This window comes from Serinus canaria, chromosome 3 (genome assembly GCF_022539315.1).
Source record: "Serinus canaria isolate serCan28SL12 chromosome 3, serCan2020, whole genome shotgun sequence".
In the NCBI taxonomy this organism is placed as follows: Eukaryota; Metazoa; Chordata; class Aves; order Passeriformes; family Fringillidae; genus Serinus; species Serinus canaria.
The window spans coordinates 69,452,108-69,466,903 of record NC_066316.1 but is presented as its reverse complement, the minus strand read 5'-3'; the positions used below and the strand labels follow the sequence as shown (position 1 = coordinate 69,466,903).

General features: G+C 43.0%; 2 protein-coding genes across 3 annotated transcripts in view; both read right to left on the bottom strand.

Annotated features, from left to right (window-relative positions):
* The window catches only part of SEC63 (SEC63 homolog, protein translocation regulator), a 564,354-nt gene that overhangs the window by 141,923 nt on the left and 407,635 nt on the right, over window positions 1–14,796 (bottom strand). The gene's annotated exons all lie outside the window — the stretch shown is intronic.
* The window catches only part of PDSS2 (decaprenyl diphosphate synthase subunit 2), a 112,646-nt gene continuing 107,645 nt past the window's right edge, over window positions 9,796–14,796 (bottom strand). Inside the window, exon 8 of the mRNA XM_030236242.2 lies at window positions 9,796–12,584. Within this exon, the coding sequence (XP_030092102.2) occupies window positions 12,426–12,584 (159 nt within the window). The 3' untranslated portion in view covers window positions 9,796–12,425. The remainder of the gene's footprint in view (window positions 12,585–14,796) is intronic.

The window sequence follows — 14,796 nt, the reverse complement described above, 5'->3', positions numbered from 1 at the left end:
GGAGCCCTTAAAAGCGGGAACTACCAGCATTGTAACTCCTCCGATGAATCACTCCGACGAAGGATACGTTTATTAGCAAGACAAGTGTTCTGCAGTTAGTGCATCATTCTCTCTTTGGAGATAAAGAGCAATTCCCGCGAACTTTTCTGAGCCTGTTAGCGCTATGAACACCGACGTTTACGGTGTGGTTTGCCCCCTCCTTTATTGTAAGGATAACTGAGGCTTTTCTTAAAGAGTACCGTGTTTTAACACCCGGCCCAGCTGCTAAGTAGTGCTAGATCTCAGTTGGATTTTACTTGAATGCTTTAATTAGTGGGGCTAAGGAAAGGCAACCATAAGGCAAGAGCAAGCCAGTGGAATCCCAAACTCAATTTCAGAGCCCTTGAGAAAATACCTTGCCAGTTTGAACTCCACCTCATTTCTGCTCTATAGTGCTGGCCTGAGGCATTGTAGCTACTAGGGACTCAAGCCCAGGAGGAGACCTGAAGGGCCTCAGCTAAGCATAAAGTAGCACGAGCATATTGTTGCAATAACAGTATTCAATGGAAAGGGAGTGAGCCAAGTTGTCTCCAGGCAATGCAGGTAGCAAGCTTAGATTGGCTTCCCAGCCAGACAAGTCCCATTTCTTTTCACCATTTGAACTTGTGCTCTACACGTCATTTATTCAAATGTTCATCTTCCCCCCACTTTGTGCCTTTGGCTCAAAAGCCACTCTGTGACACTGCGGCAATCTGGGAAAATTCCAGGTCACCGGGGAGGGGAGTAGTGGTGCTCTAGTGAGAGAACTCTCCAGTAAAAATCACCACTGCTCTCGAATACAATGAGCCATTACTGACTTGAGCAAACTGCAGGAGATTTCAGTCATGCCATCAGCACCGATGTGCTCAGAACCCCAGGGAAGCTGAAAGCACGGTTTGCACTTGTACGGAGTTCTCTGAGGGTGGGCAATGGCAGGTCCCTAGACCTTTACTTTTAGAAACTCTTAAGGTGCCAGCCCTCCCCGGAGAATGCCTTCTCTAAGTTAGTTCAGAGGATCCAGTCGGCCAGAGATTCCCCTGGGCAGGGGTGAGGAACCACGGTGGCTGGCAGGAAGGTGGCAGAGCTGGCACTGCTTGTCCCTGAGCTGGGACTCAGAAATGCTCAGTGTGCTGGTGCTTGGTATGACAACAAGGAGCAGAAGAATGAACCTCAATTTAGAAGCCTTTTTGCTTCCTGTGCTGCAAACATTTGGGATAAGCAAGAATCCAACTCGAAACCTTCAGCAAGGCTTCTTTCTTGTAGATCTTGCAATAGCCTACAGCACTAAGTAGGCAGAGATGTGGCATGAGATGTCAAAAGCACTTTCAAGCAGGAACTAATTTTGGCAGTTTCATTCTGTAAAAAGTATTGCTATGGTACTAGTACATCGTCTATCACTTCACCACATCTTGAAACTAGGCCACTGTGCAGCCAGACACAAGAGTTATGGAGCCCGGAAGAAAAGGAGATGAGAAACAGTGGGGTGTGGAGCCAGCTCCTTGAAATTTACATTTTATGTTGAGACTCTAATCAGCAAACAAGCCCCTTGTGCAAAAAGACAAGCCCACACCGGTAGCCGGACTCCTTTCTGCTGCTCTCGGGCTGGCTTTCAGTGATTCCTATGTTGCTGGCCACACTGTGTGTGCAGCAGGCAGGGGAGGTGCCCGCTCCCGCAAGGCAGCCCAGAGCCAAGCGGCTGTTTTCTGCAATACAGAGCAATTTCTTAAGCCGAATGTGGTTCCAGCCTTTGCTGGAAGGGTGCTTGTCCCTGGGGACAGCCAAATGGATGGAGTCTCATATTTCCTGCGGGTTCCTCCGGGCTGGCTCGGGAGCAGCTGGGCTGGATGGGACGGGCAGGATTGCCCTCTAGAGGGACGGCACAGGGGACGAGGGTGTCCGGCTGGACTCAGAACTCCAGAGGTGTCAGGAGTCAGTCACTGACTCACCCAAATCGGGCAGACAGTGAAATTAGGCAGCTTGGAATTCACCTTAAATTATTTAGGCATGTATTTGATATAAATAAACTTCAAAGAGACTGAATATATTAGGGGAGGGGGAGGGAAAAAAAAAAAGAATGCAGCTTCCAAAATTTTCTGCCTTTAATTAAAAGGGTCTGAAAGGCACAATAAAAAAATCGGTCCAATTCACTCACCTGATTTGCAGTAAAATGTGTTCTGCAATTCAAAATTCATAAAATGAAAATATTTAATGGCAAATAAAGCAATTTGATAACAAACTTTGCATGCCTTCATGTTCTTCACAGCCAGTCCAACTGAAAGGACATGTATGGACACATTGCACAGGAATATTTGGAACCTCTGTTGGCCACAGGCAACAATACTGAACAAGTAACATGCTGCGGGCAATATCCATACATTGCTGTAACCCAGGCAGAGATGAACAGCAGCAGACATCTGAACTTTATTTATATTTTTAAACTTCCTGTGGCTGCAAGCAGTGTTGGAGGGTTCTGCCAGCAAAATACTACACTAGTTGGGAAACATTGGTTTAGAGTGCCAGTTAATAAAATTGGGGTTTTTTTCTGCTTTTTTTTTCTTTTCTGTTTTTTTTTTTTTTTTAAGAAACAGATTTTTTACATTACATTCTGGGTTTTTTTTAAATTTTTGTAGCAACGCTGCTTCTTGTTCTTAGACACAATGATAGATACCACTGGAAACTTCAAAATTTGCTGTTTAGCTAGACAGAGATGGGCAAGATGTGTAATTGTGTTGCTTGCTGAATCAAGGATATCAAAATAGAGAATATATAAAATGGCATCTTTGGATTTTAAAAACAAGTGCATGTGGGCTGTAAATCTTAAGAGTTTAGCTCACAGAGAAGATGTTTCAAAAAAATTAACACTCATTATAAGAAAACCCTTTTCTAGCCTGAAGTAGCACCAGTGTACTGGCAAGACAAGAGATATGTAACACTTGAGCACCAAAGGAAGAAGAATTTTTTATAAAAGCTTAAAATAAAAATCAGATTGAAGCTGAAGTGAAAGAGTAGAACAGAAATCTAAAGGAGCTTCAAGAATAGAGTAACTTAACCCAGTGAGCAACGTAAATTTTCCTTCTGTGCTGCAGCAGTTTACTTAGACATCAGTTGCATCCATACTGTTTAAAAACTGACAAATCTGAGCAACTTCACTCTTGGAAGCATAAGCCTCTTTTAATCTCTTGGCAATGAAATCACAGTTCTCTTTACTCTCTGTTAGTTCAGCCAAGAACTGCACCATTGTGCACTATTTCACAGCTTTGCATTTAAAAAGAAGCAATGCTCACTTAATGCACAGTCATCCTATTATTGACACCATAACTAACTCTGAACGATCAAACATTTATCCCATAAAGGTCTGTTTGCCAAGTTCTGTTTTACATCCAGAAGAGGTAAATACAGCCTGGAAAGTCCTTTCTCCCAAAGACATCCACATCTCCCAATCAAATGCAAACAGCACGTTCTCCTTTGTGTGCTTAACACTCAGTTCCATATCTTGCCCATTATATGGAGAAAGAATATTTTGGACCAGTTGCATAGTCTCATACCTCACTTAGATATGTAAGTTCAAGTGCTTGCAACAATATTAGAAAGAGAAGACTTGTGAAGCAATGTAGAAAACTAGGTTTCTTTGAGAACTCAGCTGGATGATTTAGCTACTATTATTATTATTATTATTATTATTATGCCTGTAAACAACTGTTTTTCTTGAATCAAAGAAGCACTGTTCAGATTGTAGGAATCCTCTTTGTTTCAGGTCCCAAAACTGAAACAACCTTTTTAGGTTTTTTGAGGTCCAGCTGCTTCTGTCATGGCCAGCATGCTAAACAGTCTTTTTCACAAAAAAAAGTCACTGTCTTAGAAGTAGCTGGGGATTCTCCCTTCTTGGTCTCTGCCCTCACTACTGTTGGGAAGCTACTCCTGAACCTTGCTCTTTGGGTGGATAGGAATCTTCCCTTCTGAACTTGCACTAATGTGGATCTCTGGCTCATGGCTACTCGATGCCCTAGTTACAATTCATCTAGTACAACCTAGTCATACCCTATAGCAGTGCCTTTGAGAACAACCATGAATTTAAAAGGTGAATGCATTTTATCCAACAGGAATTTCCCTTTGATATTGGTGAAAATTCAATCAGGACTGAATTTTTGATAGAAACTGTAGGCGGGGGGACCTGGGTTTACAATAAGAAAAAAACCACCTGCTTGGGGGTTATAACCACAATAGAATGTGATTGAAAGCAATTACTTTTCATAAAAGTTGATGTAAGAAATACTTCTACTCTTTAGTAAGGTGACTGCTTTTGGCAGCCGCAGTCATCTTCATCTTCTAGAAATACTAGATGTTTAAACCCTGTTTATTTTTTCTGCAAAGATGTCTTAGCATACTCCATTTAAAAGCCATGTATTTTGTTTGTGGTCTTACATAATGTGAGCAGAGATAGGGACATTCACAGTTTTTATACTTTGGATATAAATAAAATTGTTTGATTAAAAATAAATCTTACTAATACAGACATTTTTTTCTGTAATGTTCTCCCGCTAAACCCATTTTTATGAAAATAATGATGCAAGCAACTAAGTGTAATTGTAGAAAATTATTGCTAGTGATTTGCATATGAAATACACACCTTTTACAGCCTCTAGTAGCATTGTTCAACGAGCTTATAAATAGTACAGCTGAAATGCTGCAAACAGAAAACAGTTTTCGATGGGCGCATGCTATGAATGAAGAAATGTTCAGACACAATGTGCAACTTGGAGAGCTTTCATCAAAACTAGCCAAGAGGGAAAAATGCCTCATTTCCTAACCACACTGTGTTTTGGATAAGCTGGTCACACAGAAAAAGCATCACGCTCCTCTGCAGAGAGTAAAGCTTTTTAAAATACGGGTTAATATTTTTTTATGGGGGGGGGGGGAAACCCTAATCTATTAGTACTGTTTGAGATTTTTCTAGTGGCTTCTGCATAACATTTAATTTCTATAATTTGATACTTAATAACTGCTAAGATTTGAACCTTGCAATTGAGGCCAGTCATTTGCTGTTGTCATTGAAGGCACAGAAAAGTCTAGTTTTAAGATATTGTTTTTGTTTCAAGTAAAATACTTCTGTGTACATTTTTAAAACTAAAAATTATGAACATTGTTCTAATAATAAAGAAGAGTATCTTCTTTATTATCTTTTCAATCTTTGATATTTGGGGTGAAGGGTAAAGGGAGGAAGACAAAGTGGATAGGGTAAAGAAGGAAACGTCCAAGTAAGATTTTTTTATAATGTTGCTGCAAAATTTCAGTTCTCCTACACAATATATCAAAATATGCCTCAAATGGAATTTAAAGTAGAAATTTCTTAAAAACCAGATAAATCTGGAAACTAGTGCTTCAGTTATCAGTGGGACACCTGCCTGTCACTATTAGCCAAGAGGAATGTTCTTGTATGATGTGATCCCTCTTTTCTCCTGCAGAAGACTTGCAATTTCACCATGTGAAGTCGGTAAAACACTGCTTTCCAGTTTAGTAGGTAAACCGTCTTGTTGCTCTTTCTATTTTGGAGAAAAAGGTTGCCTTTCCTCAAGAGAGGCACACTGACTAAAGCATTTTGCAAACAGGCATGAATTTAAGTCAACTTCACGCACTGCAGAGAAGGAATCTCCTACACAGGGGGGAGCCCGAGCATTCTCCGGCTGCTGTCGGGGGCTGGGAATACGGCAACAACGGAATACGGCCGGGAGCTGCGGGCAGAGTCACGCACAAGTCAAGTGCAATGAAGGGCTGGACAAAGGTGACTGCAGGAGGCTTTGGTGTATCGATGCCAATTTGTTTGTCACCCTCTTCTCCCCTTAGCAACTCAGGGCAAGCTCTGTACTTTATCTTTTTGTTTATTTTGAAGGAATTTGCTATAAGTACTTTAGCTTAATGGCCACTTTCTCTTAGCTTTAGAAAACCAGGCTTAGCCTAAAAGAGAAACACGTGAATGCTAATTATGTAAATAATTAATGCATTTTAGGGATTGGTTTCTGAAAGGTGGAACAAAAAAAAAATTTAATTCAAAGACCGTCAGAACAGATGACTTTCAGAACTGGAAATATTCTTTCCTTTGAACTGCTTTGAGAGACTGAAAAGCTTTAGCTCTTTATTTTTGGTAAGACACTGTGCAGGTACAAGACTTTGAAGACTACAAAGAATAAAAAAAGTTTGATGCCTCACTCTTCTGTGAGATTGAAGTAGCTGACATGAGTAGTGACAGCCAGTGCTCTGACCCAGAAGCCACTTCCTTGACAAATCTGCAGGATGGCACAATTGCCTGAGTTAGCCTTTTGTGCTGATGAAAATTCAAATACTGCTTGGAAGAACAAGCCACAGGGAGATCTCACCAGCAGGTGTACCCCTGAGAACACTGTTCTGGCATCCTTAGCACCGCTTGGGGCAAGAAGCACTCCCCAGCAGCTCCAGAGAATGCCTCCTTAATGTTTCCATTAAGCCAAAAAGAGCTATCAATCTTTTAGCAACTTCTGTCAAGTTCAACGCTAAGTCAAATATGGGCCACCTGTGCATTCTTTCTTGCCAATAAGGCAAGGTACATGGAGAACTACTTTAGGAGAAGCACAGCCAGCTGATCAGGTGTGCCAGGCCATCAAATCCATGCACCCAAATAAACCTGGTAATCCCTTTCCTTCCCTGGCCAGAGGTAGGGCCCCTCAATTCCTGGATGGTGCATTCATTACCTGATCCTTTTTCTGCTAACCAGAAGTTCCACACTGGGGTCAAAGGCAGTATCAGTCCTCCTCCACTGTCTGGGGAACTGCTCAATAGCAACCTGAGTGCTAATTCTCCTGTATGGGCCCTTTTTGGCTACCAAATCTCTCACAATTCACATACCCCAGCTTCCATATTTGAGGCATTGCACTGCCCCATGCTGTCCTCATGGTAATGCAGGCAGAACCACAGGGTGGCACACCAATGTGCACATGGTACCCTCCTCCCGAGCAGAAAACAGCTCCCTTGTCAGCCTCGATGGTGGGTGGTGGGGAGGAGGAGAAAACACATGGTCTTTGAATAGCTGGAACTGTTGGGAGTCTCTCCCCAGCTGAGGCACAGGTCTGCAGGGGTGGGTGGGGCAGAGATTCTCTTTGAATTGCTGGAGCAGACTGGCCAATCTACCCACAGCTGGGGCCTTGATGTCTGGCCAAGTCGCAAGCACCAGGTGCTGGCATATGATGACTGTGCTCCATACAAACTTCGCTGCATGCACCACAGGCACTGGATTTCATTTGGGTCTTTAGATACCTTGTTGTTATCCAGGCTGCTGCAGATCACCTTCACCACTGCTACCTTCCTCAGAGACTGCATACTCTCAGTGGGTGTCCCCTCTTGCCTTAATGGTTTACAAGACCTTCTTCAAGGGGACACTTCTTCACACTCAACACAAGCTGCCTCCAGAGGCTGCTGAGTTTTGCTCCTTTTCCAATCCTTTTGTTGATCCCCCATTCCCTTGTGAGGCATCCCAGCTGCTGGGCTGCCTTGCTCTCTAATTCCTGACTGTTGGCTCCAGTACCACAGCACTGCAGCAGCCAGCTGATAATTAGCTCAGCAGGCTGATGGCTATAATATTTATGTGTATCTTGCAGCTTACTCAGGGATAAGAAGCTGATGATTTCTGCCTTGTTCGTGATTTCTGTCTCTTTCCGCTCCTGTTCTTGTGACTGACAACAGGCTGCCTCTCCAAATCCTCCTCCTGAACCCACTTGGGAGAAGCTTTCCCCCTGACTGAGGGAATTTACTTCTGCCTCCAAGGTTTCTTTGTGACAATAGGGGTAACTGATAGAGTTGAGAGGTGGGTGTTTGGCTTAGCCATGGTGCTTTCTGTGTGTCTTCAGACACAGAGACCATCTCTGCCCTCTAAGGGTGCTGAGATGTTCTTGGCAGGGTTGGGCCAGGCCCAGCACAGTGTGAGAAGCTGCATCCCTTTAGCACAGCCAGGGCATCCTTTTCTCAAGCGTACCGTCACTTCTTCAGGATCCTGCACTTGTTTGGCAGTCAGGTCCCTCGTGATCAGAGGTAAAAGCTGTTCTAGATACCTTGCCACCCATGACCACACAACCTCAGGGCACATCCCTGTGTGATATTCCTAAATACTCAGTTAATCCTAGGAAAAGCTGGGTACAGATTCTTGAGACACACTGATGCGAACATTCTGATTAACCAGGAGTGTTCCAAATATGGAGGAGTCTTTGTAACAAGCTGGAAAGCAACTCTGCAGGAGGCAAAGGGGAAGGTGCTGTTGTTTCCTCCACAAACTGTGTCTCAGAGGAAAGGAGAGAAAAGATGTAATTGTTAATTATCTCCACGAGATGGTTCCCAAAGTACTGGGACAGCAGCAACACAGAGCCCAAATACCAGATTAGGCTCAGGGCCAGTGCTTTCATCATAGTTCTCCAAGGGAAAACACAACCAAGAGCTACACAGCACAGCAAACTGCAAAAGACAAACCCAGCTTTCAACAAGCTCTCAAATTGTCATGTTTACTCTTGAGCAAGACAGGGAGTGGGTAAGGGAACAAATAAACCTGCATCAAGAGTGAGTAAGTCAACATCACGACCAGCAATAGCTAAACAGGCATAAAAGGTTCCCTGTAGCACACTCTGGTAAAACATCTTATTATCTTGAACCCTAAGTGTCCATCCTGGATACCAAAAAGAATTGTGTTGGAAGCAGCTAAGCACCTCAGAGCTGCTCAATCAGTGCTCCCACTATGGGATGTACTGTGGGTTTTTAGTTCTGTACAGACAAAGGATGGATACAGTCCCTCACAGAGGGATTTTTCTGGGCTGAGATGAAGCACATCTGAGGTTAGACATGCCCAACCATATTCAGTGTGGTACATCCCATCCTCTGTGCCCAGCACAGAGGAACAGGGAGCAGCATTCCTCTCTATCCAGCTGAGGCAGTGTGAGGCCAGAGGCAGGCAAACAAGGGGTTTTGTACTTGCATGACTTGCTGCTTTACTAAAAGTAAATGCAAAATCATTCAAAGAGTGTTTACAAGCAGGTGAGGGAGATCTGAAGAGTATAAAGGTAGTCTACTAAAAGTGCCTTATGATTAAAGCCTATTTCCCCCTGGTATTTGCTGGTGCTTCAGTTCAGTGAGCATGAGTGGGGGCAAGGAGACCCTCAGAGCAGAAGAGAAAGAGCTTTTTACTGAACTGCTTCTGTTCCTGGAACAATTTAAGTCTACAATCCTAAAGGTCAAAAATATTGTGGGAAACTGAAATTGATGCCACCAATAAAAGACACTATTTTAGCAGATTCTAAAAATCCTTAACCATTAACAGATAGAGAAGTGTCCCCACATTCTAACCCAGGGAAGAGCAACAGTGAGAAAATTTGTGGGTTGAGTAAAAGACAGTTTAATAGATAAAAGGGGAAAAAATGAAAACCAAACCATGAAAAACAAGGAAAAAGCAATCACTACCAGTTGATTGACAGTCCCCAAGCAACAGACCCCTGGAATATCCCCCCTCCCCATTCCCAGTTTTTATTACTGAGCATGATCTTGCACAGCACAGACTATCTCAGAGGTCAGCTGCCTCAGCTGTGCCCCCTCCTGCCCCTTGCCCACAACCAGCCCCTCACTGGGTGTCAGAGTGAGGAGCAGAGACAGCCTTGGTAGAGTGCAAGCACTGCTGAGCACAGCGGGTCAGCAACACTGTTTCAGTTACACATCCAAAACATGGGACTGCATAGGATACTACCAAGAAAATCAACACCATCACAAGTGGGATGCAGTAGATCAGGATAACTTTTTAATTTTAATTTAGTTTAAAAAGCAGCTGGGACCTTGTCCTGTATTTTGTGCATCTGTGGAATGGTGCAGCAATTCCATAGTGGTGATAGGTTCAGAGGAGCAGCACCAGGAATGTCTGGTTGAGTGGCTGGGTGGCTGAAGTAAATGGTGTGAATGCCTTCCTCAGACCACAGGCCTCCCTCTCCCTGACCTGCTTTAGAGGTAGGTGGGGACAAGGAACCAAGGAGACAAAAATAAGACCATGACCCGACCAGAACAGCCCTAAGGTTACACATTGCTCAGAAACTGTATGAGGTGTGAGGAGTACATTAGTACACAGCAATGACTAATTCACCTGGAGTTTGACAGACAGGTACAATACTTTGCTTGTAGTTTACCTGGAGGAAACAAGACAACAAAAATTTCTGAAGAATTACAGGCAAATACCTTAAATATAAGATTACTTGATAATATTGATAAGGGACAATTCACATTGTTTGTTTGGAATTTTTTAAAATTAAGGTTGAATTATTTAAGAGCAACCAGAACATTCTGATGATAAAGATACAAAAAAAATTAATTAATTTTGTCATTCCCCTTTATTGGTAAAAAGTACAAATAAAAACTTGTACTTTCATGAAAATATAAGTGAGGTGTACATAGTTTTGCAGTATGTTTGGTGTTTCTTTCACACAACTGAGGTGAAGTGACTCAGAATATCTCCAGCAACCCAAGCTTTTTGCAGCCCTAAATAATTATGAACCAATTAACACAGATGTAAAACAAAGAAAAGATGATGAATGGCCCTTACTTCATGTAATATGTAAAACAAGAGCCAAAGAAAGCTGAAATGTGACTCTGGTTGAACTTAGGAAGTTCTTTCAAGCACGATTTTTATTAGAACTTCAGGGAACTTAATGGGTTAGTGCCTGGAATAAACCCCACTTCTCAGTGCTTCTCTTCTGTCTTCAGCCCTCCTGCTGCAGTAACAACAGTAACTCAGGGAGAAGTTCCAGAGTTTTGGGAAGAGAGAAAATGCCAGGGCAGGAGAGCGAGAAAGTGCAAGAAGGGGTCTGGTGTTGAAGCCATCCTCCAGAACAAAGTGAGTCCTGAGTTCTGGATGCTGCTCCTAAACAAAGATTGGGACTCAAGGTTGCTTATTATAAATAAAATATCATGGTACAATGTGGGCAGAATGTACACAGAATTTTATGTACATTACACAGGATGTATTTTCAGTGTATTTTTAGAGGATAGAGTTTTTATTTATATTTTGCATTTGGTGGAATGCAACACTCTGATCTATGACAAACAAGCTGTGCAATGGGGAGGGAGCACAGGGGGAAAAGGAGGGAGGAGAGAATTTAACAGAAATAACTCCACTTAGTGTTTGAGTGAGGGATGTAATGAAATCTGTTTGCTGTGCTAGCTGTCTCCAGATTGGGCTGTAATTACACCACAGAAGGAAGAAAGGTAGCTGAGTCTCAATCTAGATCATTTATGTAAACTCAGCCTTCTTGTCAACGGCATTCTCAGATTGCACCAGTGCAAACCACAAAAATCATCTCCTATGAACAAAACAGAGACGGTCTCAAATTGCAGGCTTCTGATACACCTTATAAGCCGTCTGTAATTGGACTTGAAAATCCAACACACTGAGGTTCAAAACTTCTCCAGTATTTTCTGCATTTTATTCAGTGCAGTGACTAGTCACAGAGGAGCATTCCTGCTTCCTTTTTGCCAAAGGCTGATGTCTAGCCTTACATATTAACATTTATTTGGCTTAAATTACCACAAGTGTCACAAACATAGGAAATTATTTTGTGTAAGACTCTGTTGAAACAAACTGCTGGATCCGAGGGAGGGATATTCCCTCCCCCAGAAGAGTTGGAAAAACCTCATTTTTTGACCCAGAGCAACATTTTACATAGGCACAGTATAAACTCCAGGCACCCTTAGCAGAGCCAAATTAGTATTTGATTAAATATTTTAAAGCTCCTACTTACCATGCTTGACACATTTTCTCAGCAAGTTTCTCAAATACAGAACTCATTAGGCACAGGGTAATTTTACATTTGAATACGTAAAGAGTGTGAGGAGACATAACTGGGTGCAGACAGAGAGGGATTTTCCCCCATTAATCCCCCAAACTGCCCTTCCCCTTGGATAAGGGTTCGTTAATTCCCGGCTTCGGCAGCTCGCTCTCTCTGGGCAGGTTTGAGCGGGTTTCTCGTGACACCTGGATCTTCACGCCCTTCCATCCATCCCTCCCTCCCTCCATCCCTCCCTCTGGCAGGAAAACCACCGGCCTCCGCCCTGGCGCCGTCCCCGCTGGTGCCCAATCAATACCGCCTTATTTCCTGTCCATTTGCTGAGGTCACGGAAACGGGACTCATTAATTATTTCTACCGGTGCAGCCTCAAGTGCGCTTCTGGCACGACAAGCGAAAACCGTCTGTGACCTTTTTTCTTTCCTCTCCCGAATTTTGTTGGTGGCGGCGGCAGCGAGCGCGCGTTCCTGTGCCGGGATGGGACGAGGCGATCAGAGGTGTGAGGCGGCACCGGTGTCCCCGCCGGGTTGCTTCCACCTGTGGAGGGAGGGAGAGATGCTCCTCCCGGAGCAGCAGGTCAGGGAAACCTGGTCACGGCGTAGACGATGTTGGCCAAGGCGTCCCTGGCCTCCGAGGGAGGGAATCGCTCCAGGGCTGCCAGCGCTCTGTTTCCGTGGCAGCGGCAGAGGTCGATGGCAGAAGTCACACCTTTGCCAGCCTTGATCGCTTCCTGCAGCTGTTGGAAAACAGGCACATGGGTGTGGGGGGTGTTTCAGCCGTGCACAATTATCTCTGGGAGCACAGGGCTTCTACCGCCTCTTCCCGAGGTAAAGGCAAAGCCAAAGCCATCAGACAAAGCCCTTAAATCCTCTCAGCTCCTCTGTTTAGCTCCCCACTGCAGCGAAACTGCGTGTAATGTAAACTACACCACCCGTTACTTCATCACATGGAAAGTTGCTGGCTCTCCAAAGGGCACACTTAAACTAAAAAGATAAAATTAAAATTTTAAATATCTGAACATTTCATACCTCAGCCACTGCCTGAAAGCTTTTGTTCAGAACTGGCAAACCAGCCATTTGCTCACACTCCTGTTTTCTGCAGTGAAAACCTGCATTTTGTGAACACCCATTCCATCCCCTGCTTTCAGAAACCAGCATAGGACGACACAGGTGGAATGACTGTATTTTGTAATAGGGGTTTCTATTTATAGACATTGTGATTACATTGCTCATCGTGGACAAAAGCAAATTTTGTCAGTACAATGTAGTAAACTATCATACTGAACTCATGCAAACTCCATCTTATTAATAAGGCCAGGGAATTTGACAAAGGCTTGGTGATACACCATATGAGAAAAAATATACTTTCATGGAATAACTGACATTTCACAGCAAGTTGCTGGAAAGATCTGGCACCTAAAAAACTTGGGTAAATGATGGCTTAAATTTCCTCTAAAATAATACAGACAAGATCGACAAAATAAAGCATGTTATTTTACCCATACCTGAATGTAGCAGAACTCTAAACTGCTTTTATTAAGGGCTTTTTTATTTTTAATTAGTATTTTCTTTTTGAACAGCATCATGAGACTGTCATGAAACACTATTAAATTTTCTACTCTAAAATACAGGTGTTCCCAGACCATCTCCAGCCTGATGCCTCCTCCAAAAGCCTGGGAACAAAGGCCAGGTGGATCTTTGGGATTTGATTTTTCCAAAAGCATTACAGTGTTTCATGATCTTTAACATGCCCTACACAGCTTTCACAACTGTATAACATCACTGCTCCAGCTTTTTTTAAAAAAGGCTTTTCTTGGATACAGGTGCCTACAGTAACAAACGATACAGGGTTTCCTAAGTCATGTTTTTCATCAATGTTTTCACAGCTCAGTGCCCAAATTATTAAAAAAATACATCACTATGACCTTACCTATCCAGTTTAAACCATCCATCCATCTATCTATCTATCTATCTATCTATCTATCTATCTATCTATCTATCTATCTATCTATCTATCTATCTATCTATCGTCTGTCTATCTGTCTATCTGTCTATCTAAATATAAATATCTTAAAAAAAACCCTAAATATGACCAAATCATAAGTTACCCACTTCCTATACATATTTGCATTCATACAGAATGAATGATGCTTCTTATCTGAAAGTGGATTCATTATCTGTATTTAAAGATGAAATTAGCTGAAAGCATATTACAGCACTTGAGTGTTCAAGTCCCAGTTCATAAAAATTTTATTCTCCTCTTCAGTTGCAATCTTCCTGCACTATGTGCTGGAAAGGAACTTGCCCCGAGGCATAAATGCATCACATATCTAATTCAACATGTCTTCTAATGAGTGGAAATCAACCACATTTCCAGGGCTCTGCAGCAAGGGTGAGGATAGGTGAGATGAGGTGCTCTAGCAGCGTGCAAGAGTGTCCCTTCCTCTTCTTTGAGGCACAACCTTGTGGGACAGTAGAACCCCACACATCTTGAAGCAAACTCTGCTGATTTGCTAAAGCTCATTACAAAGGATTAGCATAACTTCTAATACTCAGGGAAGTATATACTGGGATGTAAACAGGAAAGAAAACAGCTCCTAGAAAGTCTTCAAATTGGTGAAAAGCCAGAGAAGCTTAGCTTAGGCAGATATATGCTCACATCTATGTACCATGACTGAGTTGAAAGAGCAGAGTCTGGAAAGGGGGAGAATCCTAACACAAGGACACAATCCCTTTACACGCCTGTCTTGTGTAAGTCCTCAGACACATGCACTGCTTTGAAGCCAATACAATCACAAAGCTCGTGTCCAACTATAGGCAGAGGAGTCACTACACAAAAATCAGACTAATCCGCTGTTGAGTGTTTCCCAGCAAAGTTCAAGGAACGTCAAAATGGAAAATGCCTGCTTACATGGACAGCTTTTCAGTTAGAGATCCTGCTATGTAACA